Source organism: Bolinopsis microptera, chromosome 8 (genome assembly GCF_026151205.1).
Source record: "Bolinopsis microptera isolate Bmic1 chromosome 8, MBARI_Bmic_1.0, whole genome shotgun sequence".
In the NCBI taxonomy this organism is placed as follows: domain Eukaryota; kingdom Metazoa; phylum Ctenophora; class Tentaculata; order Lobata; family Bolinopsidae; genus Bolinopsis; species Bolinopsis microptera.
The window spans coordinates 6,139,815-6,167,677 of record NC_087079.1 but is presented as its reverse complement, the minus strand read 5'-3'; the positions used below and the strand labels follow the sequence as shown (position 1 = coordinate 6,167,677).

General features: G+C 39.2%; 2 protein-coding genes across 2 annotated transcripts in view; one reads left to right on the top strand and one right to left on the bottom strand.

Moving 5' to 3' along the window:
- Positions 1-13,809: 13,809 nt before the first annotated feature.
- Positions 13,810-16,602, top strand: LOC134819311 (O-acyltransferase like protein-like). Its single transcript, XM_063829205.1, has one exon. It carries the CDS (start codon positions 13,938-13,940, stop codon positions 16,137-16,139), a length of 2,202 nt encoding a protein of 733 aa, XP_063685275.1. The 5' UTR covers positions 13,810-13,937; the 3' UTR covers positions 16,140-16,602.
- A 1,458-nt stretch (positions 16,603-18,060) lies between these two features.
- Positions 18,061-27,863, bottom strand: part of LOC134820266 (potassium voltage-gated channel subfamily A member 7-like) — a 34,095-nt gene continuing 24,292 nt past the window's right edge. Inside the window, 9 exon segments of the mRNA XM_063830500.1 lie at positions 18,061-19,095; positions 19,934-20,014; positions 20,187-20,248; positions 20,469-20,581; positions 21,136-21,271; positions 21,502-21,664; positions 21,666-21,696; positions 22,026-22,201; positions 22,411-22,622. Of these exon segments, the coding sequence (XP_063686570.1) occupies positions 18,898-19,095; positions 19,934-20,014; positions 20,187-20,248; positions 20,469-20,581; positions 21,136-21,271; positions 21,502-21,664; positions 21,666-21,696; positions 22,026-22,201; positions 22,411-22,622 (1,172 nt within the window). The 3' untranslated portion in view covers positions 18,061-18,897.

Below are 27,863 nucleotides of genomic sequence, written 5' to 3'. Positions count from 1 at the left end.
TTCTTCAAGTTACTAATAATATGTAATATAATAAACAAAATAATATAATATGCTAACAACAACTTTAATCCAGGATAAATATAGGTTTGCGCAGTACCCGGAAGAAAGAAAGGCTATGCTTGCATCAGTTTATGAAATTGAAGGAAACTATAAAAGGGTGAGTATAACAGCATAATTTTATCATATTGTTCTACTTGTATTTTACATATAAACTCGTTTATCCACCGGTTCAAACTTTGAAAATGAAGGTTTTTGTGCTTTTCTTTGTCATCGCTACTGTTTTCTACTGCATGACTGCAACTGAACTTGAAGGTAATGAAATACTAATCACTCGCAATCATACATTATTCTAATTCAATTGGAAATAATTGTGAAAGTAAAATTAGGCTTAAATCTGATCAGTTCATAATATTATCACTTTTCTGTCATCGACAACGATCATATTTGGGTACAAATACAATTCATTTCAAAATCCGTGTTTTATTTCAGAAGAAAATGCTGAAACAGAAATTGGAGTTGAGAGTGAGACGACGTCGGTAGATAGTTCTGAACCTAGTTTTGAAGCTGCCCGTATGCGTCATAGGACTAGGAGACGCCGTAGCGGAGAATAGGACTATTACTAAAGATTTCAGCCTCCTATGGTTACACCGTACTTGAAATGATAGGACACTTACACTAACATTTTCAAAACTTTCTGTATAATTTTTATGTGTTTACGATTATCGTTCGAATTTGTGGAGTAAGACGTTCAAACATTATGCATCGAATTTTATGTGTTTTATTTCTCGATCTCACCTTTATCTCAAGTTCTCATCCTGAAAATTCACCAAACTGTAGTGTGGTCTGCTTGACGAATGGTTCATATCTGATAGTAGCAAATGAACGGGTGATACTCGTAAATGTAAAAATAGTTGTTCCAAATATTCCAAGACCGTCAACGAGTCCAGCTCGGCGCGCGTTTTGGTAAGTTATTAACCTACAAGTACAAGTAGCAAACAAATGGCAATAGAAAAAATCAACTGAATGACAACAGATCATAATAGTAAACAATAATTCACATTCGATCGGACAAATTACAGAAACAATTTATTCCTAAAATTAAATCAACAAGTGAAACATGACTCAAAAATTACTCAACATTCCATTTCCAAGATACACTAGCATAGCAATTGCATTTTTTTACTTGCTTAAGTCAAACTCTTCTGATATTGCTGAGGATTAGCAAATCAGGAAAACCTAATTTTCAGACTCGATCTCTACAGTCCGATTGCAGTGATACGCGAAACCTGGTAGAATCTTTTTCACTTTATGCACCATAGTTTTTATAAGTTTATAGTTGGCACACAGTCACTCATAGTTACCACCCATAGTAACCACCCATAGTAACCACCCATAGTAACCACACATAGTAACCACGTACAGGAGCCACTCAGCGGCACTGCATTACGTACTCTTCCTATAGGTGATACCCTCTAGGTTAGCAACAGGTTGTTCCACAGTACAACTGTTACAATGGTAACCAGGTAAGTAGTTGTTGTTGCCATGGGTTACCTGAGGTCTGTTCTATGACGAGGCAGATGAAGAAAATCCTCTTCACAAAGATCATTCAACTTTTTACTTATGAACTTAACCTATAAAATGGAGTTTGTTAGCAACTGAAATTATGAATAAAAAAGTTGTTGCCATGGTAACTAACTTGGTAACTTGGTAAGGTTTATCCTCGTAGCAGGAAGGGTCATCAGATGTCTGACCACCGTGATGGCGTGTAGTCTACCAAGGAATTCGACCAGCTGCACGTATAACCGGAAACCGGAGGGTTATCCGGTATCAAAGCAAGAAACTTCGACAAACTGACTTTGAAGCTGGCAAACGTTTTATCGGCTTTCACTTCACTCGGCACCTTATTCCACAGTTTGGATCCTTTTACTGCGAACGAGCTATCGTACAGTGTCTGGTTTCTCATCGAACTCGACTTTGATAGAGAAGGAACAACTGCTTTAGTGCCATATCTGGATGTTTCCACAAACTCGATGCTACAGCTATTTGGAACAACGTTATGGTACGTTTTCCACATCATCAAGATGATGTATCTCTCCCTTCTCCGTTGCAGGGACATTAACTTCAAATGAGCTAGCCTCTCCCAGTAGTTTAAGCTGTATAGACCACCAATGCGGCTTGTAAAGGTACGCTGGACCCCCTCCAAAAGCTGAATCTCTGTCGTCTTGACTGGGTCCCACAGCGGACAACAGTACTCCAATAAGCTTCTGACTAGAGACTTGTAGAGGGTCATCATAACCACTTTATCCCGTGTCTTAAACACACTGAACACCCAAGACAGTTTACTTCTAGCTTTGGTGACCATATCCCCGACGTGTTTAGACCAGCTCAGATCGCTTGACACTTTAACACCAAGGTCTCTAACGTTTTCTACGGGATAAAGAGTGAAGTCACTAGAAACCTTGTAGAGGAGACTTTCTACGTAGAAGGGAAGTTCACTTGATAAGTTCCTCTTAGTGTGTAGGTGGTTTAGGAGTTCGAACTTCTGCTCGTGTAACTTCATGTTGTTACATAGGGACCAATCTATAATGCTGTAAAGATCAGTCTGAAGAAGTTGGCAATCTTCAAGGCAGCTAATTTGCTTGGAAACCCTAGTATCGTCTGCGAAGAAGCTCACTCTAGAATGCTTAACCACGTCCTCTAGGTCGTTGATGAACAACAGGAAGAACAGTGGACCTAAAACACTGCCCTGAGGCACCCCGCTTAACACCTTAGCGCTGTCTGAATGCACACCGTTCACGACAACAACTTGGTCACGACCAGTTAAGAAGGATTGAATCCATCTTAAGAGCTTCTCCTGGAATCCATATCTTTTCATCTTTAGAAGAAGTAGATCCAAGTCGACTTTGTCAAAAGCTTTTGCAAAGTCGAGGTAGATTGAATCGGTGTCATTTCCTTTCGTGAAACCTTCGTATATGTCGTCAAAGTGCTCCAACATTTGGGTGAGACAGCTTCTATTTGACCTAAATCCGTGCTGTTTGTCCGATAACAGATCATTAGAATCAAGGTACTGGGTCATGTGCTTTCTGACGACCCTTTCATACACCTTCACTACGTGGGAAGTCAGCGTCACAGGTCTATAGTTTACAGCTTCACATCTGCTACCTTTCTTGAAGAGAGGAGTGACATATCCGGTCTTGTAGTAGCTTGGGACGATGCCAGACGACATAGATTCTGTCCAGATGAGATAGATAGGGACTGCTAAGCTAGAGGTACATCTTTTCAGCAGGATGGAGGGGATGCCATCGGGTCCCGGTGCAGAGTCAAGCTTTAGTTCCGATATAGCGTCCTTTACGTGGTCGAGAGTGAGGACAAGTTCTTTATCTCGACAAGTAATGGGCGGCACCGCAAATTCAGGCATGGATTTGTAGGGGCAGTTAGGGTCACTATAGACTGAGCAAAACTGAGTCTGGAGGATGTTCGCAAGATCCTTCTTCTCTGTGACAAGCTTATTTTCACTATTAAGAAGAGTTGTGATGTTTTGCTTCACTTTGGAGAACGATTTCGCGTAGGAATAAAAGTATTTCGGATTAGCTTTTATCTTATTCACCGCTCTCCTTTCGCCCTCATCAAAATGGTGTACTATAGCTTCCTTAATCTCAAAGCTGATTAATCCGATTTCGTCTTCAAGCTGTTTCATTCGAGCATGGTCGCCGCTGCACTCTGCCGCTGAAAGACGATTCTTGAGTCTGGACTTCTTCCTTCTCAGCGAGTTGTAGACATTCGGTTTTCCTTTAGGAGGTCGTTTCCTTGGGACATTTTCAAGACAAACGTTTAGCACTTTACGTGTAAAATTTATCGGAAATTCTTCAAAGGTAGTGGAACCTCGAACCTGTTTCCAGTCCACACTACTGAGAGCTTCGTTAAGTTCCTCGAAATCAGTATGGTTAAAATCTAGAGCCCGAAAGTTCATTTCGTCCAGATACGTGAGCTTAGCTTCCTCGAGTAATGCAGGGTTAAAAGAGAGGAGAGCATTAACCATGTTGTGATCGGACAATTCTGTAGCTTCGCAGCTTACATCGCACACCAGCCGATCGTTGTTGCACATTATCAGATCCAGCACATTGCTCCCTCTGGTCGGGGTTGTAACCATCTGGCTGAGCAGGTGAGTGGACATAAACCGTATCAAACACTGAGCGGAGAGATTGGAGTCTGATGTCCCCCCACTTCGGATTTGGAGCGTTTCCCAATCCACCTGTGGTAAGTTAAAGTCCCCTGTTACGATAAGAGGTCGTAGTCGCTCGGAGCGCAGTTCTCAATAACATGAGTAAAGCTGTCCAATAGTTTTGAGAAACTGGCGGCCGTTGCATCAGGAGGTCTGTACGCCACTGCAACACAGAGTTTAGCAGAGGGGTTAGGTAGAGATTGATGATTCCCTGACAAACACTATCATCAAAACTCTCTGATAGGGAGACTGGGATAGAAGGTTAGTAAGTAGTATGTGCATTGCTTATTTACTTAACAGGCCCTGCCTGTTTTATTCACTTCGTAATTATTGTGTTTAAAGAACCACCAAATAATGTTAAATCATGAAGCTTAAAGTAAATATATAGCAAAACACTGAATTTTGTGTTACGATATAGCCAAAATTATTTCAAAGATAAACAAGCAGAAAAAGGGAAATAAAATCTGCGACAGTGCACGTCAAGGTTACCATGCTTGTTACCATGGTACCAGCCACTCAACAGCCGAATTCTAACCACGAATTCTATATCTAGGATAAGTTTTGTTCTAGCTTTATTTTAACATCTTTTTAAGATTTTAAACATTTGTCCCATTTGCAGGACTAATTAAGCTCTCTGGGATGTTTACTATCGGAGAGCTAGATTTACAGTGTTATATATAGTAAGATAACTCATAACACCGGTCATTGCCGCTGTAATATAAGAATATAATGTCCACGTGCAAAGGTTCCCTCGAGTAGAGTTCAGATTATAACTATACTAGTTTACCCGTCTGTTATTCGTGCGTTATTAAATGTGTACTGTGCATAAACTTAAAGTGTCTGTTATGCGTTAAATTACCGAATCACAAGCATCCATAAGTACTGGTAAACTGGTAAGACCTTTCTAAACATGCCTTGCCCTTAATCAAGCAATATCCTGTTAGGGACAATATTATCGTTTGAGTGGGAGCATCATGGATAATAATTGATTGATTGACAATGCCAACCTTGCAGAACATATATATATTCAAAACCTTTTACAGCTTTGAGTCCAACATTCAGTTACATAATTGCCCTCTTACAACTTTACAAGAAAATTACCTAGTTGCGATGCCGTACACCTTGATAAATTCCTGTTGCCCAAGCAAAGATTCTCGGCTTCCGCCTTTAATCACATAATCCCTTATAAAGCGATGAGTAAACAATAAGCGCTCGCGCTACAAGGAAATGGAATAAAAATAGAATAACAGCAATTCGGTAAATCTCGTGAGGCTGTCCCATTTCATACTTCTACTGCAGCTAATGGCAATGTAATGCTACTGTCACTGTTTGTAATGCTATTGTCACTGTTTCACTTAATTCTTTAATTGGACAGTTCGTTTGCTTTAGGTTTATCAAAGGGAAATCCAAATAGCACTTATAGGTTGAAATTTCTATCGGCACCCATTGAGGTCTGAGGACGGTTTTTTTAATCTGTCATTAAATGTTTTATATTATATAATCAATGAAAGGCCGGGGTCACAGGGAGGAGGATAATAGAAGTAGTATTTTTTTGTGTTTTTGATGGTCAGTTTTTATTATCGTATCAAAAAACATCCGTCATAACAGGCACGTAGCCAAGGGGGGCTACGCACATGGGCGGTCGTACAGTGTACAAAGATAATTCTTTGAATTATAAGTAAGACTAGTCATGCAATCCCAAATAATAGATCATGTTTTGTTTAAGTAGGCCTCTCTACCATTTCCCTGCCAATACCGTTCCTGGTTTAGATCATGAGTGAGGATACAATTGCGACAAATGACGACTCTTCTATGAGGGGAGGGGGGCAATTTCAGACCAATCTTCACAGACCACACAGCAATAAACTATTTGATGTCACATCTCGATCTCCAATGTCAGAACTTGCCCGGTATTTAGCCTCTCTTTTAGTACTAACTAGAAAACCCGTGGTCACAGGGAGGAAGGTAATAATATTCTTTGGTAGTCAGTTTTTGTAGCATCAAAAAATATCACAATTACACAGCCCGCACTGAACACAACGTAGTCGTAATTATAACAAACCTGATAAAAATGATGTTAAAACGACCATTGCATGTGCATGTGCGTGTTTCAACACCATTACCATGGTTACTATGCAACTTCCTATTTCTCATCTGATTTGCACGTGGGCGGTCGTACAAAAATAATTCTTTGAATTATAATATAGATAGAAAACCCGTGGTCACAGGGAGGAAGCTAATAGTATTTTTTGTTAGTAAGTTTAAATCGCGTCAAAAAATATCCTACACAACCGAAGATACAGCCAATTAAAATGTTGCTCGCACTAAACACAACGTAATAATAATATCAACAAACCCGATAAAATGCCGTTTTAACAATCTTTGCACGCGCACGTGCGTGTAACAACCCTCGTTACCACGGTTACTTAGTGTTGTAGTAGTATTTTCATAAAATAATTAATTATTTATCACCAATTTATCACTAATGATTTTGGAGTTTTTATTGTGGCCAAGAATGCTATCCGTATCATGAGAACTTGAACTCGATATGACATCTATTGAAAAGTACCATACTGCAAAGAATTTGGTATGCAGCTGTGATCATCCTATCTAAAAGTCGGTCTATATTATGATGCAATGCTTTTTTTCAACAATTGTGTCACTTATAATGTTTCCGATTTCGAACTTCTCAGTTTACCGATTTTTGGCACATCGTGTTATAAAGAAAACAATCTATCATAGGTCTGTTCAACCAGCAAGCATACCAATATAAATTATCAATATAATATCAATATTATTATAACATATTGCCAATATGTGGCTTGTAAACTGTAGCTGTCTAGCTAAGTCTCCAGCCGCTTAGCACAGAACATAAGTGAATGATCACGAGGGGAGGGTTTATAATTCCCAATAAGATAATTAGCTAGGATAAGTTTTATCCTAGCTTTATTTTTACATCTTTTTAAGATTTTAAATATTTGTCCCATTTGCAGGACTTATTAAGCTCTCTGGGATGTTTACTATCGGAGAGCTAGTATAGATTTACAGTGTTATATATATGGTAACTAATCTGTATTATATCTCAAATTCTACATCCGGTACGGCTCTGCACACATGATATCTCTCTCTGCCATGAAACATGGCTAACCTTTCAAACTATGATTTAAAACATAAACCTAAACTAAAACTCAACTGGGCTCTCTTATGTCACCAAACTAGACCAATAAGCAATTTTTGCTTAGATAATTATATTTTTCTATATTTGTATAATAAGTATAGGTATTGACGTAGTGGATGGTTGAGGGGGTTTCAAGCACAGGTCACTCTCAAATCCTAAAGATAAGCAGTGGCCTTCGGCACTTGAAACCTCTTCAAACCTCCCCTGATTTATTCATTATTGATATTGTTTGATTGTGCCGTAAAAATAAATATTTGTTTTATTACATATTTGTTTTAATAAATCCTCAACATCAGATGGCCTACTGGGGTTATTTCTAATGAGGCACTCTATGCTCGTTGTTATGTCACTCCCTTGTCTGTGAGAGTCTCTAAGTTTCGATGGAGAATGTTAGGACATATCTTAAGAGGACAGGAAGACTCACCAGCATACACCTCTATGTTATTTGCTATAAATTCTGATATTTTTATGGAAGGGAGACGGGGTAGACCATGTTTAAACTTATTAGATGTTATTAGAAAAGACTTGACTAGTAGAAATCTTGATATTAGACTTAAGAATTTGACTGATTTCGAAGACCTTAGATTTTTGGCTTTAGATAGGGAGGAATGGAAGAAGTTAGAAGATGGTTGATGTTTTTGTTTTCTTTTTTATGCGTTTTGATATCTATAAGGTGCCTAGGATGCTCTTTTAAAGAGATATTTCGTACTTTGAAAGATTTACTACTTTATTATAGTAAGATAACTCATAACACCGGTCATTGCCGCTGTAATATAAGAATATAATGTCCACGTGCAAAGGTTCTCTCGAGTAGAGTTCAGATTATAACTATCTAACTATATAATTGGGCTCTAATCACTCTTCACTCGTTATGTTGTAGGTTATTTTAGAATTTGCCAGCAAAATCGCCCTGTGGAAAAATCACTAGCTATTACGCAATGAGCGATCCTTACAACCATTTCTTCTTTTCTGGACATTTTGCGTGGATTTCTGGAGTCACAGTTTGTGGCTTATCGTTAATTGGGATCTTTGCTAATGGAATATCTTTCTCATTCTTCATCAGGTATTATTTTTAATTAAAAAGAACATATCATAAGTAATAGGTTCTGGTATATGATTACAAATTAGATTACAGATGTAGATTCCAAATTTGAAGTTTTAAACCTTAAATTGGTATTTGGTATTCCCAATGTACCCAACTGAAAATCTATCTTACTCGTATAAACCTCAGGAAGCAGAAAAAGGGGCTGGGTAACAAACTTTTGATCGTTCTAAACATTTGTGATCTGTTTGTCTGTCTCCTATCCCCGGTTACCATACTCTTCTTTAATGGGGCGAACAGAAAAGAATCGGAATTCTTTAAATTTGTTAATGAAACCAGTGGAACGGAGACACAGCCTGCTGAAGCATCCACAATATTTAGGACATGGAAAGCGTATAGTGTGGTGTGGAATCTAGTTTGTTATTATCCATTTCAGTTTCTAGTGCAAGTTTCTTGCTTCTTAACAGTCCTTCTCAGTGCTACAAGAATGGTAGCTTTGCTAAAACCGCTTTATATTATTCGACAGAAGATGGTTTGGGGTGCTCTTATTATCGCTTTACCCTTACTATCCAGTACAAAGATCGTTAAATGTGTTGCACTTCAATCCTTCTTTAATTCCTTTTTCAATGAAGAAATGATGGTAAAAATGTTCAAAGACTCAAGCAGTGTCGATATGAAGGTATTCGAAGGTTGGACAATCGTGACGTTACTCGAAACGACAGAGTTTATCTTGGTCGGAGTGATGGTACTGGTAGTGGCGGTGTGCAGTGCATTAACCGTTAGAGCCCTCAACTCACCTATAGTGGAAATAGTAGGACCTGGAGGGCTACCTGATAATTCAAACAACAGAAGAGCTACTGTCATGGTACTTCTACTGTCCTTGGTCTTCATCATTATCAATGGCACTTATATCGCCATTTATCTCACTTTGGCCTTTGATTTCTTGGCAAAGTCTTTGAAAGATATCGAAGAAATCTTGCGCATGCTAAAATATAAAGATAGAGATATTGCAATGTACACAACAAACTTTGTGATGATGCCAGCTACGTCTTTGATCAATCCTTTGATTTATATTGCAAGGAATACAGGACTGAATGAATACACCAGGGGTTCACTTAGTCTTAGAGGAATTGGAAGGGCGATCTTAAAGGTTCTCCAAGGGATTGGAAACGCTGCATACCTACCCGGACACAATCATTGAACAGTGCTGTTTTAGACTTTAGTAGTAGATCTGTAGATCTGTAAATTAACTAATAATATATGTATTATGTATAATATTATGATTTATTTATTAAATAATACAGTGTTTTTATTCTAAAATATTGTGGTAAAGAAAGAATCCGATGTACTGGAAATGATATACTTACTTGATACTTGATAAGGTCTCCTCAATCATTCGAGTGGCCTGCACCAAGGAATTGCCGCTTATGTCGTATCATCTCTCTCCAGTGCTTGCGATTTCCTGCCAACTCTCGGACCTTATCAAATACAATGTCTGGATCTCCTGTAAATGTTACTGCATCTTCCAGGACACAGGTTCGCCAATTCTTTCTTGGAAATGATATGTGGTATAAAAATTAAACTCGAGCTCAATATGAAACTAATAATTAATGTAGAAAAATGTAAACTAATTTTGTTTATTCATTCGTTTATAATCATACAAATGTTCATTTTCGAAGTATGTAGTGAACATACCAGTATGTACCTAAAGTATGTACCTAAAGTATGTACCTAAAGTATGTACCTAAAGTATGTACCTAAAGTATGTACCTAAAGTATATACCTAAAGTATGTACCTAAAGTATGTACCTAAAGTATGTACCTAAAGTATGTACCTAAAGTATGTACCTAAAGTATGTACCTAAAGTATGTACCTAAAGTATGTACCTAAAGTATATACCTAAAGTATGTACCTAAAGTATGTACCTAAAGTATGTACCTAAAGTATGTACCTAAAGTATGTACCTAAAATTGTTCAACTGTCGAACCCGCTATCAAAGAACAATAACCCGGTGTATGGTAATATGTGCTTTTTGATATGTCTCTAATTTCACCTCGACAGTCTGTCTATTGTGTCATCAATTTTACCTAAGTTAAGTCAGAATTCACACATCATCTGTACCTCAAATAGTCCACTGGCAAAATCATTTCTCTACAGAACCCATAGAAATTATTAAAAAATTAGAAATTAGAAATTAGAAAGATCATTACAAAATTACATGTGTCATATCACAATCAGTTAAATGAAAGTTATTCAACCAAACAAAAAGAACATAATATCGTAGATAAATAAATAAATGGTTTCAAAGTGTGCACGAAATATGGATTCTAAGTCATAGCTTACTTTTAGGAAATATTTCACGAAATAGATTCGAAACAAAATTTCTGGTCTTAAAAATGTAATCCTCATTAAATAATTTACTGAATTGACTATTTGTGAGCATTTTGTGAAAGACTGTGCTGTTTCTTTGTCTGATCTCTTTGTAGACATGACATTCTTTAAGCAAATGGACTTCGTCTTCTTTAATGATGTCACTAAAAGGGACCTCGTTCAGGAGGTCTATGGTGATTCTGTCTGAGCTGCAGCAGAAGTGGCAAGCTCTGTAGAAGATGCTTGAATTTGTCCAGCCATATCGCCCCGTCTCGATATTAAGTTTGTGGGAGCTTGTCCTCAGCCATGTGGTACATCGGGTTTTCTTGTGATTGGGTAGAGATAGGTATGGTTCTAATCCAAAGCTGCTTTTGACTTCGTTGTAGAATTCAAGCTATTTGTTTTCAAGTCGAGCTTTTCCCCACTTTTGTTGGAACCAATTTCTCAGTCTACTCCGAACGAGTTGGCTGTTCGGCATGGGAACATTCTTCGAGACAATTGTTCGTTTAATTGCTCCTGGGTCAAATGCGTCGGTCAGCGCTCTCGATGTTCGGAACCAGGTCAGCTCTAGGTTTCTTTGCTCTACAAAAGCATGGCGAACAATCTGTGGTGAGTTTTTGCTGTCAAGGAGGACGAGCCTGTTGTGGAAGTCAAGAAAGAGCTTACTCAGTTGTATTTCAAGGGGACATCTTCCTGTGTCTCCCCATATCGGGATATTTGAAGTTCTCTTGTTGACCCCAGTCGTCCATTTTAGCAGCGAGAGATGCAGGCGCTCGATGCTGTCATTCGCTAATTGACTGAGTGTGTCTTTGTCGGACTTTGTTTTCTTCTGACAGATGTTGCTGAGAATTCTGGTATAGGGGAGGCACACCTGACTACCGTATGAGACGACAGGAAGTATAACGGCATTGAAGAGTTTGAACACAGCCTCTTTAGAAATTGAAGAGAGATCAACCGTCTTTTTCAGGGAGAAGTATGCTCGAAGTCCTTTGATCCTGAGCTGCTTTTGGTTAAGCTTCATACTGCCACATATTGTGAAATGAGTACCTAGGTAGCAGTAGCTTTTGACCGAGGGGATTACAATACTTCTGCTGTAGGTAAATGTTTTACTCTCGAGTAACTGCCTTCCTGAGGGATCGAAGATGATGACCGCAGTTTTCTTAATGTTAACAATCAATCCCCAGTTAGTGCAAAATGAGTGGAGTTGGTCAATAATTAGCTGAAGACTATCCTTTTTAAGGGCTAGCAGGACCAGATCGTCCGCCCAAAGCAAGTGAGTAATCTGTTGGTTGTTGAGTTGGGACTTTCCACTCCGGGTAGGGCGTTAATCTGGAGGGAGAGTTTGTAGATATAGCAATTGAAGAGTTCTGGGCTCAAGGGGTGGCTAGCTGTTCCGTTCCTGCATTAACGTCAAAACAAGCTGAGAGCTTTTTAATCATTTTAAGCCTTGCTTTTGAGTTTCTGTATATGTATTGGAGGCAATCAAAAAGCCGCCCCTGCATACCAAGCTTATTAAGTTTATACAGCAGTGCTTCTCTTGATACCGTGTCGAACGCTTTCTGAAAGTCTACAAAACAGCTGTAGATTCTTTTCCGTTGGACTTTTACATATTTTTCAATACAGGTGTTAAGTGTGAAAATATGATCAGAGGTTTGAGCCCCCTTGCAAAATCCTCTCTGAAACAAAATATTTGAAAATAACTTGCCCAAGTTGCTGCCCACGGCGATTGCTTGATAGTTATCCGGGTCATGTGGACAACCTTTTTTGTGGAGAGGGGTAACGATAGTGGTGTTCCAAGGGTATACACCAAACTTAAGACATTCATTAAAGAGTTTTTGGATGAGTTTCACGACTTCGTCCGTCGATGTTTTGAGGAACTCATTAAGAATTAAGTCGATACCCGCTGCTTTTCCATGTTGTAAGCATTTGATGCCTTTCTTCATTTCATCCTGGTCGATATCTCTGTTAAGGATTTCAGTGTCGATGATGATTTCACTTTCATCATTCAGTTTCACCAATTCTTTAGGAACTGTTTTGGTCTTGTAGAGATCTTTAAAGAATTTATAAAAGTTCTCTACATCGAAGAGGTCAAGTACTGTGGAATGGACTCCCTTAACAGGTAAGACAGATTGTGTCTACTAGTATTTTCAAATCTGAGGTCACTAAGCATCTATGGAAATGTTTATTGGATAGTGAAACAACAGTTTAGCCTAATCTTTTTGCTCCCCATATTATTATTATTATACATTTTTTCTTTCTTTCTATCTACCTTCCTATACTTTCAACATCATATTACACTTCCCCCACACATCTTCTCACACATTAATGACCATATCAGACTTGTATCTAATGTATCTGGAATTTGACGTATTGAAATACCAATTTTGACTCTATATCCACAGTTATTCACCATGGATTTTTTTGTTATTAAATAGTTTTTCATAAACTTTTGGATTTAGATTAATTCGATGTATTGGGTCCAAGTAATTGCGGACATAGTTCACTATGTGTTTACCGTGTTTGGATGCCCATCGTATTTTACAGATTTGTGATGCTTGATCAGATTGCACAATAATATGCTACTAATACTAATTAGTATTAACTGTTTGTAATCGTAAATATTGCAGAAATTGCAGAGCAGAATATCGCTGACGTTACAGTGTTTTTAGATAAGAGCAATAGTCTGTATTCTGTAATTCAATATGTGCTGGGTGAACTCGTGGTTAGAATTCGGCTGTTGAGTCGCTGATACCATGGTAACAAGCATACTGCAGAGGTTGAAGCAGTAGTATAACTTCTACGTAACCTTGGCGTGCATTGTCGCAGATTTTATTTCCCTTTTCTGCTTGTTTCGTTTATCTTTGAAATAATTTTTGCCATAATATCGTAACACAAAATTCAGTGTTTCGCTATATACTTTAAGCTTTTAAGCTTCATGATTTAACATTATTTGGTGGTTCTTTAAACACAATAATTACTAAGTAAATAAAACAGGCAGGGCCTGTAAATAAGCAATGTACATACTACTTACTTACCTGGTTACCATGGCAACAACTTTTTTATTCATAATTTCAGTTGCTAACAAACTCCATTTTGTAGGTTAAGTTCATAAGTAAAAAGTTGAATGATCTTGGTGCAGAAGATTCTCTTCATCTGCCTCGTCATAGAACAGACCTCAGGTAACCCATGGCAACAAAATCTACCTACCTGGTTACCATGGCAACCACTAGCTGTCCCACCTTACATCCCTGACACACTACAACAAGCAATGCTTGCTAACCTAACCTCACACTCTCTCTTCTCAAGCTTCAAAGGGTTTGGTAACCTTGGTAACCTTGGTAACCTTGGTAACCAGACTCAGTGCAATGCTAAACTCTCCCAACTCACATCCGGTCTCACTTCATTCAACCCGGAGAGTATAGCGTTTATAGACGCTCTTGGTAAACCGGGTCCAGGTGTAACTACAGGGAACTTCCTGTGGCTGGGGAACTACGAAATGTGCGGGACAGGAGCACTGGGGAATAAAAGTACAGGGTACAGGTATGAGAACTGTGTTGTCTCCGCACCGCTCACTCTAGGAGGCTACCCTCTTGCTCTTGTGTGGACAGGCTGCAGTCCTCCCGAGTGTAGAAGCACTGCTGATCTACAGGATGTCTTCAAGCAGATTGCTGCTCTGATCAATAAATCAGGGATTATTCACACTGACCCAGCCAAGTGGGTTGCACAGTGTGATGTTAAACAAGAGTTTGATGCCGGAGCCTATGCAGCTGTCACTATCATCTCCATCTTCACACTCCTGGTCGTGGTAGGCACACTGTGGTACCTCTTGGAACCAATAATAATAAGCTTCATGGAGGGTGGTAAAGACGATACAACAGTGCTAGTTGACGCGGAGGAAACCCCGTACGAAGATGTAGACAAGCAGCCCACTGAGGAGAAGTACCGGTCACCCAACCAGCCGGAGTGGTTACTGGGCAGGTTTATGAAGTGTTTCGCTCTGCAGAGGACCATGGAGACTCTCTTCTCCACCGCTACTAAACCAGGCCAGGTGCTCTGTCTGAACGGCATCAGGGTTCTCAGTATCAACTGGGTGGTTCTAGGACACTCATACCTCTTAGCAATAACAGTCTCCACCTACAATGGGTTCACTTACGCAACTCAGCTCCTGAAGAGAAGAAACTTCCTGATCATATTTAATGGTTTCCCTTCTGTTGACTCCTTCTTTGCTCTGAGCGGGTTCCTGGTGACATACCTCCTGTTAAAGCAGCTTACTAAGAGAGGTGGTCTAACTCCACTACAATGGATAGCGTTCTACTTCCACAGGTACGTAAGACTGACACTACCCTACTTGGTAGCAATGCTGATTGAAGGGTGGCTCTACAGACTGGTCATGACAGGACCCACTGCTCAACAAGTAACCTCCTCACCACAGAGTTCCCATGCAATGTGTGAGAGGTACTGGTACACTAACCTCCTCTACATAAACAACCTGGTTCCCTGGAAGAACAGTGGGTCAGAAGCCTGTGTGGGGCAGGGCTGGTACCTTGCTAATGACATGCAGTTCTTCCTCGTAGCTCCTCTCTTCATAGTGCTACTGTTAGGGAGACCTTTACTTGGAGTGATGGTTACTGGTGGTACTATACTCTGTAGTGCTATCACCACTGCTGTCATCACAGCACATTACCATTTAGGACCTGCTTCAACTGCAGACCCTAACCCGGACCAGTTCTGGCTGCTGTACAATAAACCCTGGATCAGGATAACACCGTATCTAGTGGGGATATTAGGGGGCTGGTTCTATTGGAAATGGGGACAACAGGTCACAGAGAGAGTGAAGATTCTGCCGGAGTGGCAGAAAGTGTTGTGTGCTACACCAATATGGGCAATAACAGCTGCTGTGGAGTACGCTGTTGTATTCGGGCTGTACCATGATATACAGCTGAACATCAACCAGGAAGGGAAACCGAGCGAAGTGGAGAGTGTATCCTACCAGGGTCTAGCAAGGATCGCCTGGTCTTTGTCCCTGACCACACAGATCCTGATGTGCCAGTGTGGTTTGGGAGGGTTCATTAACTCCCTCCTCAGCTGGAGTGGGTGGCAGCTCCTCTCCAGACTCACTTACTCCGTCTTCCTCCTCCACCTGGGTCTGATAACACTGCTGGCTGGTCAGATGAGACATGCTTTCTTCCTCAACCCTGACTTTGAGTTTGCTGTGTCTTATCTGGGCATACTGACCATGTCTTACCTCTCTGCTGCTGTTCTGTACCTTACTGTGGAACAACCTGTTGCTAACCTAGAGGGTATCACATATAGGAAGAGTACGTAATGCAGTGCCGCTGAGTGGCTCCTGTACGTGGTTACTATGTGTGGTTACTATGGGTGGTAACTATGTGTGGTTACTATGGGTGGTTACTATGAGTGGTTACTATGGGTGGTAACTATGAGTGACTGTGTGCCAACTATAAACTTATAAAAACTATGGTGCATAAAGTGAAAAAGATTCTACCAGGTTTCGCGTATCACCAATCGGACTGTAGAGATCAAGTCTGAAAAATTAGGTTTTTTTTTTCTGATTTGCTAATCCTCAGCAATATCAGAAGAGTTTGACTTTAGCAAGTAAAAGGACACAATTGCTATGCTAGTGTATCTTGGAAAATGGAATGTTGAGTAATTTTTGAGTCATGTTTCACTTGTTGATTTAATTTTAGGAATAAATTGTTTCTGTAATTTGTCCGATCGAATGTGAATTATTGTTTACTATTATGATCTTTTGGATGATGATTAATCACTCTACACTCGACTGTCACTTATTTTTTTAACCCGCTCGAAATGTTATTATGTTATAATACTAATAGATACATTTTATTAAACAGTACGAATCGACCTTTCTTTAAAAATTCAATAATGAATAAAATATTGAATTCAAAATTTTACACAAATTGTGTTCAGATAAAAAATAAATTCCTTTAAATCTTAAAACATTAGTACTAAAAGTTTCGTTTCGATGAGCAGATTACGTACGATACCATAATAATTATGTGATAATAATTGAAAATGCGAAAGTTATAGGCCAAAAACTAAAAATTTGCGCGAAAAAAGCACGCGCGGCGAACAAACGCCGTGTAGCATTTTTAGCGAAAATTGCTACACTGTACACGGTGGATTTATTTCATTCACATTTTTAGACAACGTTTGGTACCAAATTTATCGAAATCGGAGAAAAAAAGTTCTGTGCTCGCTCTTGGCGCTTATTACACTGACTAATTATAGGTTTGCGCTATACCCGGAAGGAAAAAAGGCTCCCCTTGTATATCAGTTTAATGTTTATGAGATTGAAGGGAACTACCTTATAGTTCGTATATTTATCATTATGGCGGGTAATATAGTGGCGGGTAAACACAATGGTGGGGTAAAATATGGCGAATTTCCGAAAATCCACAAAATTTGTGTCAGTGTATTTAGAAACACGAAATTAAAATTCATAATTTCCTTGCAAATAGAAAAACATCCTTGTTGTAGTACAACTACATATAATATCTGTTGTAGTACATCTCTATTCTTTTAAAGTAAAGACTGGATCTGGAGGAGTCATTTTGTCGAAATAAACATCCTGCACGCTGTGAAAATCCTCGATTTGCTTGAATGGCGAGCTGGAGGTCAGTCTTACAGGTACGTTCTATTGTAGTGTAATATCTCTGTTTGTATGAAAAGGTAATAATTGTCATAGCACGGTGCCGGTATCAATCAGTTTAACTTTAACAGTACGTACTTGTGCGTCCATTAGAAATAGAAATAGAACCAAAGTTTTTGATTGGTTTCAACTGTCGTTTTGGTTTAAACGACAGTTGAAACCAACTTTAAGTTTAATCGATGTATTTGCGGACGTTGATTCAGAATCACCCCCATGACATAGGGTTAAAATGCTCCCCTGACGAGATATTACCGAAAAACTGTCTTGATCACGTGATATGACCGTATAAGGAAGTTGGTCGAACTTCTCGTTAGGGTTAGGGTTTCAGCATATGCTTTTGTTAGGGGTTGGGTTAGGGTTAGGATCAGATTTAAGAGGGTTAGGGTTTCGAATTGTCGTTCAGCCTCAGGGCCAGCTAGAGAACGGGTTGAAAAAGTCACGTGACATAGTCGAGTTTTGAGTAATTAATCATCATGTCCCTAAATAATCGCGATTTTCTTTTGTCCCTTGCAGTGATCTAATAAAACAAGAATTGTGAAATGAGACGATAAAAATTATTAAAAACCATTAAACAGAATCAAGAAAGCTCAATAAAAAAGTCGAAGCAAAATGCAGTAAAATTCTTTGCGTAAAAAAATCAATAGCCAGCTTTATTGAAAATAACCGGCAAATTTGAAATAAGGTTCCAAATAAATAAAGGAAGCATCGATGAAATTAATGCCTAAATAAGAGCAGTTACACATACAAATCACAGCATTGATTTTATTGCTGCCTTTTTGCAGGAGTATAATTTCGGCGTACAAAGCCAACCCCGAGTTAAATAACTTACTGATTTAAGTAAGAGAATGTCGCAGAACAATCCGCCAATACCCAGGAACACTAAACTGTAAAAAACCAAATCGTGAACAGAGAGAAACTGTAACTACAGCTGACGAGGAGGTTTGTATTGGGTTCAGCGTGCCAGTTTCTGGGTTTTGTACTTTATTTCAGTAGGATGAAGATCATAAGTGGCTACCAAGATATGATCTAGCTTTTCGAGTCGTAAGAGGTTGAGTAAAAGTAATCTCCCAGCATCTCAGTCAAAACAACACCGACAAACGAGATATAATCCCCCAAATTCAGTCACAATAGCTCAGATAACATGATACGATCTTCCATTTGATTTGATCGCCAAGTTTACCAGGTAATCTACAAAGCATCCAGAATATCCAATAATGAATAAGATTACCCGTTTTAAGTCTCTTCAATCTCTCCACTGACTTTTACCAAACACCAATATGAAATGTTGCACGAGTAACGACTAACGAGTACCCTCTGTAGATAAATAACACCTCTTCATCTCAACTGCCAGGATGCTTTTCAGTAATGATTATAAAAAAGCATCTTAAAACCGCTACACAGCTGAAGTTGCTGTTTCTATAAAGTCTTGAGACGTTGTGTGTAGATTACTGTTACTATCATTATTATTATTATTATTGTTATTGTTGTTGTTGTTGTTGTAGCTGTTTATACTTGTATTGTCATTGTTTGATCTGGATTTGCTGCTCCCGCTGCTGGCTCCTATATCTGATGTGCTGTCTTTCTTTTTACCCTGAGAGAAGGAAGATTATTGTTTATAAATAAATTATTGATTTTAGCTTATGGAAATTAAGCCATTGAAATTGGATTACCGATAATGATTAAATTTCCGTTATTATATTTATTGAAAAACATCCGAAACATCCAAAACAGCGCAAGTAGTTTTGTAAACTAAAACAAAAGCTTTATTCTCTACCTTAAATCTCAAAACCTTGCTATAATTCCCTAGCATTACTTTGTTAGATAAGCAACTGAATAGGTAATAATAGCGCGTGGTGGCTTGTTTTCAGCATTATATCCAGTTGCTAGGCAACTATTTGATGAAGAATTTTCTCAGCATTATATGCAGTAACTGTGGACATCTTGGCTATTGTTTTGAATCCTCTACAGCTCGTAGCTTTGAATTAAAGAGCAGCCCAGCCCTGTAAGTGTAACAGCGTCTGGCAGGCAAGCCTTTACCGTGTAAACGTTAGGCATAAGTACAGGCTCTACCACACGTTAAAACATCCCTCAAGGCTCTTAGAGTTACACTTCTTAATTCTAAGTGCTCCTGAAAATTACACATTCTTCATCCTGTATATTATAAAATCTAAAGGTTGCGCTCTCAAGGGTGTTGTTTTTTGAGGACAAGTTATGATTTAGAATTGTGACTGATGATCTAGTGGAGTAACTCTTTTTATTGCTAATCATCCCAAATTCCTAATTTGGCTCCAGATCTGAAAATCTCTTTGCTTAGGTCTTAGGAACTAAAGCCGTTTAAAATTCAATAACACACCCACAAATCAGATATTCAACAAATCAACCAAAAGATTATTCATTACGTATTGTACATCAGGATTAGAGGAACCAACCCGTCGCTTGGAAGAGTAGAGCGGATGTTTGAAAATGGATATATCTTCATCAGCTCCAATTCTACACTTCTCATTTTCTAACTGTAATGATCGGTAAAATGTTAACAATTCGCTTAGGAGTATAGTATGGTATTTAGATTATGGCATTTAGTTTATAAATCTTAGCTTATAAATTTTCGATAGAATAAATGAAAATCAGCGCTGAGCTACCTTTTATACTAGAGTAAAATTGAAAATAAAGAAATAAAATAACCTGTAAAAAGTAATTGAACCGCGAAACAATGATAGGCACCGGCAAGGCAACGAATATGATACCTGGAACGATGGGATTTCGCTTATTCGGGTTATTTAAAGTACATATTAGCAGTAAAAACATAAAATATCAATATGAAAATAGCCTTTTTCTTTGCTTAACCCTGACTCTTAAACGAGTAAAACCTTAACGTTAAAAGACAGACTCTTTCAAGAAAATGTCTGATTATTGAATCGTCAAATGATAACAGTACACAACCTAACCACTAACCAGGTTACTGACCTGTAATGGCACACAGCGCCCCACTGATCTGCCCCAGGATGGATCTGGGGACATCATCTCCGTACCCAACACTTGTTATTGTTACTATAGCCCACCAGAACGCTCCAATCACACTGGGGAGCAGGGGAGATAGAAGTGTGAGCAAATGAGCTACAACTGATTAACGATTGTTTATTTAACTGATTTTATCGAGCTTGTTTTCTGGAGTTGACTAAGTGAAGCTGCAAAAGATGAACTTGATAAAATCAGTTAAATGAGGTCACTCAAGTAATTGTATAAAGAATGTAAATACGTAGATGTAAGTTATTGTAAGTTATTGTAAGTTATTGTAATTTATTGTAAGTTATTGTAAGTTAGTGTAAGTTATTGTAAGTTATTGTTAGTTATTGTAAGTTATTGTAATTTATTGTAAGTTATTGTAAGTTATCGAAAGTTATCGAAAGTTATTGTAAGTTATTTAAGTTATTGTAAGTTATTGTAAGTTATTGTAAGTTATTGTAAGTTACTGTAAGTTATTGTAAGTTATTGTAAGTTATTGTTGAGCGTTTAACGACTGGCAAAGTGCAACACTAAATAAACGATTAAATATTCACTATAGCATTTAAAATCACAACTTGAAATTAATTTACAATTTAAAATAAATGATAATACTCAGTATTTCACACACCTAGTGAAGTCACCGTCTTTTCTGCTCATAGTTTCGGAGTAGAAGCCGACAGTAGCGAAGAAGAGTACTGCTACGAAAAGGAACACAAACAGTACCAGTATCTCGCTTACTGAGTGCTTTAAAGCTAACCCCAGCGCTAGGAGGAGAAGGGGAATCAGGCAATTATATAATTAATTATATAATTAATTATTTCAGTAGAGACTAGGTTAGTAATCATATCCTCATTCCTCTTTAAAAATAACTCGTAGCATTAAATCTAGAAAGAAGGAGAACATGTTGAAAACTAGTAGTACCATTTGATAATCATACTGAAAGTTGCCTCGTTATCACATAAACCCAAAGTCAAGCAATACGATCAGCATTTACCTATCAGTCCCCTGAAGTGTCGGGACAGTTTGAATATCCTGAATATCTTGGTGAATCTGATGATCCTGATGACCATAAGGACCTCCACTCTGCTAGTAACCAGTAGCTCCAGGTAGTAGGGCACTATGGATACCACGTCCACCCAGTTCAGCACGTTCTTGCCCGAACTCTATCCGCTTAGGACACACACTAAACCTGGGCACATGTAAATTGTAGGGTGGGGTCGGGGTATTGAAGAGATGATGATGGTAAAATAAAAACTTGGTTGTAAAGAGTGCTGAAATTCGGAAGTATTCCAACGCCTGAACACCGTGCACAGTGCACAGTGCACAGTGCACACTGCACACTGCACCGTACACATTGCACCGTACACACAGCACAGTGCACAGTGCACAGTGCACAGTGCACACTGCACACTACACACAGCACACTGCACACTGCACAGTGTACACTGCACAATGCACAATGCACACTGCACACTGCACATGAATCATGTGACATGATGTGACATGATGATCCCCTACCTGAGTAGTAGGTCGGTAGTGAACCAGGTCATACAGATGGTCTCCAGTATAAAGAACACAGTTTCGTGGGAACTCTCCAGATTTGTGGGATCCCCGTCGTTATCTATCTTCTTCTCAGGGTCGAATTGAGGCAGAGTCTTCACACATATCAGCGCTATTGCTGTCATGATACACGTCTGGGGTAGGGAGGAATTAGTGTGATTTATTTATAGAGAAATGTGTGATTTATTGGGCCAAATATTCAAAATAAATACTTACACTATGTCAGATATCATAAAGTTTCTTTGAAAATGAGCCTGCTTATTATTTCACAGTGAGAACGTAATAGCCAACAAATCGGAATAAAATCACTGGATGAAAAGAAAAAAAAAGAAAAAAAGAATACCAAATCAAAGAAAGCTATCCCTTTAGCAATTGAAGAAGACGCCGGATCATCCAGCGTGTACCAAATCTTCTGTTTCATAGTACCGACAGTCCTGTTCCGTCGTACAAAGAAAGGTTGCTCCAACTTGTTTATAATTCTGGTGCCTAGTTCGTAAAACCTGGCTTCTTCCAGGAAGACCAGGGGGTGGATGGTGGTGGGGATACAGAGCAGTCCTGGGAAAGGGGGTTATCTTAGTGTACAGTTAATATGTTGCTGATATCTAGTTATACAGAACAGTCCTGGGACGGGTGGTTATCTTAGTGTACAGTTAATATGTTGCTGATATCTAGTTATACAGAGCAGTCCTGGGACGGGGAGTTATCTTAGTGTACAGTTAATATGTTGCTGATATCTAGTTATACAGAGCAGTCCTGGGACGGGGGGTTATCTTAGTGTACAGTTAATATGTTGCTGATATCTAGTTATACAGAGCAGTCCTGGGACGGGTGGTTATCTTAGTGTACAGTTAATATGTTGCTGATATCTAGTTATACAGAGCAGTCCTGGGACGGGTGGTTATCTTAGTGTACAGTTAATATGTTGCTGATATCTAGTTATACAGAGGAGTCCTGGGACGGGTGGTTATCTTAGTGTACAGTTAATATGTTGCTGATATCTAGTTATACAGAGCAGTCCTGGGACGGGTGGTTATCTTAGTGTACAGTTAATATGTTGCTGATATCTAGTTATACAGAGCAGTCCTGGGACGGGGGGTTATCTTAGTGTACAGTTAATATGTTGCTGATATCTAGTTATACAGAGCAGTCCTGGGACGGGTGGTTATCTTAGTGTACAGTTAATATGTTGCTGATATCTAGTTATACAGAGCAGTCCTGGGACGGGGGGGTTATCTTAGTGTACAGTTAATATGTTGCTGATATCTAGTTATACAGAGGAGTCCTGGGACGGGGGGTTATCTTAGTGTACAGTTAATATGTTGCTGATATCTAGTTATACAGAGGAGTCCTGGGACGGGGGGTTATCTTAGTGTACAGTTAATATGTTGCTGATATCTAGTTATACAGAGGAGTCCTGGGACGGGGGGTTATCTTAGTGTACAGTTAATATGTTGCTGATATCTAGTTATACAGAGCAGTCCTGGGACGGGTGGTTATCTTAGTGTACAGTTAATATGTTGCTGATATCTAGTTATAAACAGAACAGTCCTGGGACGGGTGGTTATCTTAGTGTACAGTTAATATGTTGCTGATATCTAGTTATACAGAACAGTCCTGGGACGGGGGGTTATCTTAGTGCACAGTTAATATGTTGCTGATATCTAGTTATACAGAGCAGCCCTGGGACGGGTGGTTATCTTAGTGTACAGTTAATATGTTGCTGATATCTAGTTATAAACAGAACAGTCCTGGGACGGGTGGTTATCTTAGTGTACAGTTAATATGTTGCTGATATCTAGTTATACAGAGCAGTCCTGGGACGGGTGGTTATCTTAGTGTACAGTTAATATGTTGCTGATATCTAGTTATAAACAGAGCAGTCCTGGGACGGGTGGTTATCTTAGTGTACAGTTAATATGTTGCTGATATCTAGTTATACAGAGCAGTCCTGGGACGGGTGGTTATCTTAGTGTACAGTTAATATGTTGCTGATATCTAGTTATACAGAGGAGTCCTGGGACGGGGGGTTATCTTAGTGTACAGTTAATATGTTGCTGATATCTAGTTATACAGAGCAGTCCTGGGACGGGGGGTTATCTTAGTGTACAATTAATATGTTGCTGATATCTAGTTATACAGAGCAGTCCTGGGACGGGGGGTTATCTTAGTGTACAGTTAATATGTTGCTGATATCTAGTTATACAGAGCAGTCCTGGGACGGGGGGGTTATATTAGTGTACAGTTAATATGTTGCTTATATCTAGTTATACAGAGCAGTCCTGGGACGGGGGGTTATCTTAGTGTAAAGTTAATATGTTGCTGATATCTAGTTATACAGAGCAGTCCTGGGACGGGTGGTTATCTTAGTGTACAGTTAATATGTTGCTGATATCTAGTTATACAGAGCAGTCCTGGGACGGGTGGTTATCTTAGTGTACAGTTAATATGTTGCTGATATCTAGTTATACAGAGCAGTCCTGGGACGGGTGGTTATCTTAGTGTACAATATATGTTGCTTATATCTAGTTATACAGAGCAGTCCTGGGACGGGGGGTTATATTAGTGTACAGTTAATATGTTGCTGATATCTAGTTATACAGAGCAGTCCTGGGACAGGTGGTTATCTTAGTGTACAGTTAATATGTTGCTGATATCTAGTTATAAGAGGAGTCCTGGGACGGGTGGTTATCTTAGTGTACAGTTAATATGTTGCTGATATCTAGTTATACAGAGCAGTCCTGGGACGGGGGGTTATCTTAGTGTACAGTTAATATGTTGCTGATATCTAGTTATACAGAGGAGTCCTGGGACGGGTGGTTATCTTAGTGTACAGTTAATATGTTGCTTATATCTAGTTATACAGAGCAGTCCTGGGACGGGGGGTTATCTTAGTGTACAGTTAATATGTTGCTGATATCTAGTTATACAGAGGAGTCCTGGGACGGGTGGTTATCTTAGTGTACAATATATGTTGCTGATATCTAGTTATACAGAGCAGTCCTGGGACGGGTGGTTATCTTAGTGTACAGTTAATATGTTGCTGATATCTAGTTATACAGAGCAGTCCTGGGACGGGTGGTTATCTTAGTGTACAGTTAATATGTTGCTGATATCTAGTTATACAGAGCAGTCCTGGGACGGGGGGTTATCTTAGTGTACAGTTAATATGTTGCTGATATCTAGTTATACAGAGCAGTCCTGGGACGGGGGGTTATCTTAGTGTACAGTTAATATGTTGCTGATATCTAGTTATACAGAGCAGTCCTGGGACGGGTGGTTATCTTAGTGTACAGTTAATATGTTGCTGATATCTAGTTATACAGAGCAGTCCTGGGACGGGGGGTTATCTTAGTGTACAGTTAATATGTTGCTGATATCTAGTTATACAGAGCAGTCCTGGGACGGGTGGTTATCTTAGTGTACAGTTAATATGTTGCTGATATCTAGTTATACAGAGCAGTCCTGGGACGGGTGGTTATCTTAGTGTACAGTTAATATGTTGCTGATATCTAGTTATACAGAGCAGTCCTGGGACGGGGGGTTATCTTAGTGTACAGTTAATATGTTGCTGATATCTAGTTATACAGAGCAGTCCTGGGACGGGGGGTTATCTTAGTGTACAGTTAATATGTTGCTGATATCTAGTTATACAGAGCAGTCCTGGGACGGGTGGTTATTTTAGTGTACAGTTAATATGTTGCTGATATCTAGTTATACAGAGCAGTCCTGGGAAGGGTGGTTATCTTAGTGTACAGTTAATATGTTGCTGATATCTAGTTATACAGAGCAGTCCTGGGACGGGGGGTTATCTTAGTGTACAGTTAATATGTTGCTGATATCTAGTTATACAGAGCAGTCCTGGGACGGGTGGTTATCTTAGTGTACAGTTAATATGTTGCTGATATCTAGTTATACAGAGCAGTCCTGGGACGGGGGGTTATCTTAGTGTACAGTTAATATGTTGCTGATATCTAGTTATACAGAGCAGTCCTGGGACGGGTGGTTATCTTAGTGTACAGTTAATATGTTGCTGATATCTAGTTATACAGAGCAGTCCTGGGACGGGTGGTTATCTTAGTGTACAGTTAATATGTTGCTGATATCTAGTTATACAGAGCAGTCCTGGGACGGGGGGTTATCTTAGTGTACAGTTAATATGTTGCTGATATCTAGTTATACAGAGCAGTCCTGGGACGGGTGGTTATCTTAGTGTACAGTTAATATGTTGCTGATATCTAGTTATACAGAGCAGTCCTGGGACGGGGGGTTATCTTAGTGTACAGTTAATATGTTGCTGATATCTAGTTATACAGAGCAGTCCTGGGACGGGTGGTTATCTTAGTGTACAGTTAATATGTTGCTGATATCTAGTTATACAGAGCAGTCCTGGGACGGGGGGTTATCTTAGTGTACAGTTAATATGTTGCTGATATCTAGTTATACAGAGCAGTCCTGGGACGGGGGGTTATCTTAGTGTACAGTTAATATGTTGCTGATATCTAGTTATACAGAGCAGTCCTGGGACGGGGGTTATCTTAATGTACAGTTAATATGTTGCTGATATCTAGTTATACAGAGGAGTCCTGGGACGGGTGGTTATCTTAGTGTACAGTTAATATGTTGCTGATATCTAGTTATACAGAGGAGTCCTGGGACGGGTGGTTATCTTAGTGTACAGTTAATATGTTGCTGATATCTAGTTATACAGAGGAGTCCTGGGACGGGTGGTTATCTTAGTGTACAGTTAATATGTTGCTGATATCTAGTTATACAGAGCAGTCCTGGGACGGGTGGTTATCTTAGTGTACAGTTAATATGTTGCTGATATCTAGTTATACAGAGCAGTCCTGGGACGGGGGGTTATCTTAGTGTACAGTTAATATGTTGCTGATATCTAGTTATACAGAGCAGTCCTGGGACGGGGGGTTATCTTAGTGTACAGTTAATATGTTGCTGATATCTAGTTATACAGAGCAGTCCTGGGACGGGTGGTTATCTTAGTGTACAGTTAATATGTTGCTGATATCTAGTTATACAGAGGAGTCCTGGGACGGGGGGTTATCTTAGTGTACAGTTAATATGTTGCTGATATCTAGTTATACAGAGCAGTCCTGGGACGGGTGGTTATCTTAGTGTACAGTTAATATGTTGCTGATATCTAGTTATACAGAGCAGTCCTGGGACGGGGGGTTATCTTAGTGTACAGTTAATATGTTGCTGATATCTAGTTATACAGAGCAGTCCTGGGACGGGTGGTTATCTTAGTGTACAGTTAATATGTTGCTGATATCTAGTTATACAGAGGAGTCCTGGGACGGGTGGTTATCTTAGTGTACAGTTAATATGTTGCTGATATCTAGTTATACAGAGCAGTCCTGGGACGGGTGGTTATCTTAGTGTACAGTTAATATGTTGCTGATATCTAGTTATACAGAGGAGTCCTGGGACGGGGGGTTATCTTAGTGTACAGTTAATATGTTGCTGATATCTAGTTATACAGAGCAGTCCTGGGACGGGTGGTTATCTTAGTGTACAGTTAATATGTTGCTGATATCTAGTTATACAGAGCAGTCCTGGGACGGGGGGTTATCTTAGTGTACAGTTAATATGTTGCTGATATCTAGTTATACAGAGGAGTCCTGGGACGGGTGGTTATCTTAGTGTACAGTTAATATGTTGCTGATATCTAGTTATACAGAGGAGTCCTGGGACGGGTGGTTATCTTAGTGTACAGTTAATATGTTGCTGATATCTAGTTATACAGAGCAGTCCTGGGACGGGTGGTTATCTTAGTGT

What these genes read in the sequence shown, in the direction of transcription:
- LOC134819311 (XM_063829205.1), top strand. Translation starts at nt 13,938, where the DNA reads ATGATCTTGGTGCAGAAGATTCTCTTCATCTGCCTCGTCATAGAACAG.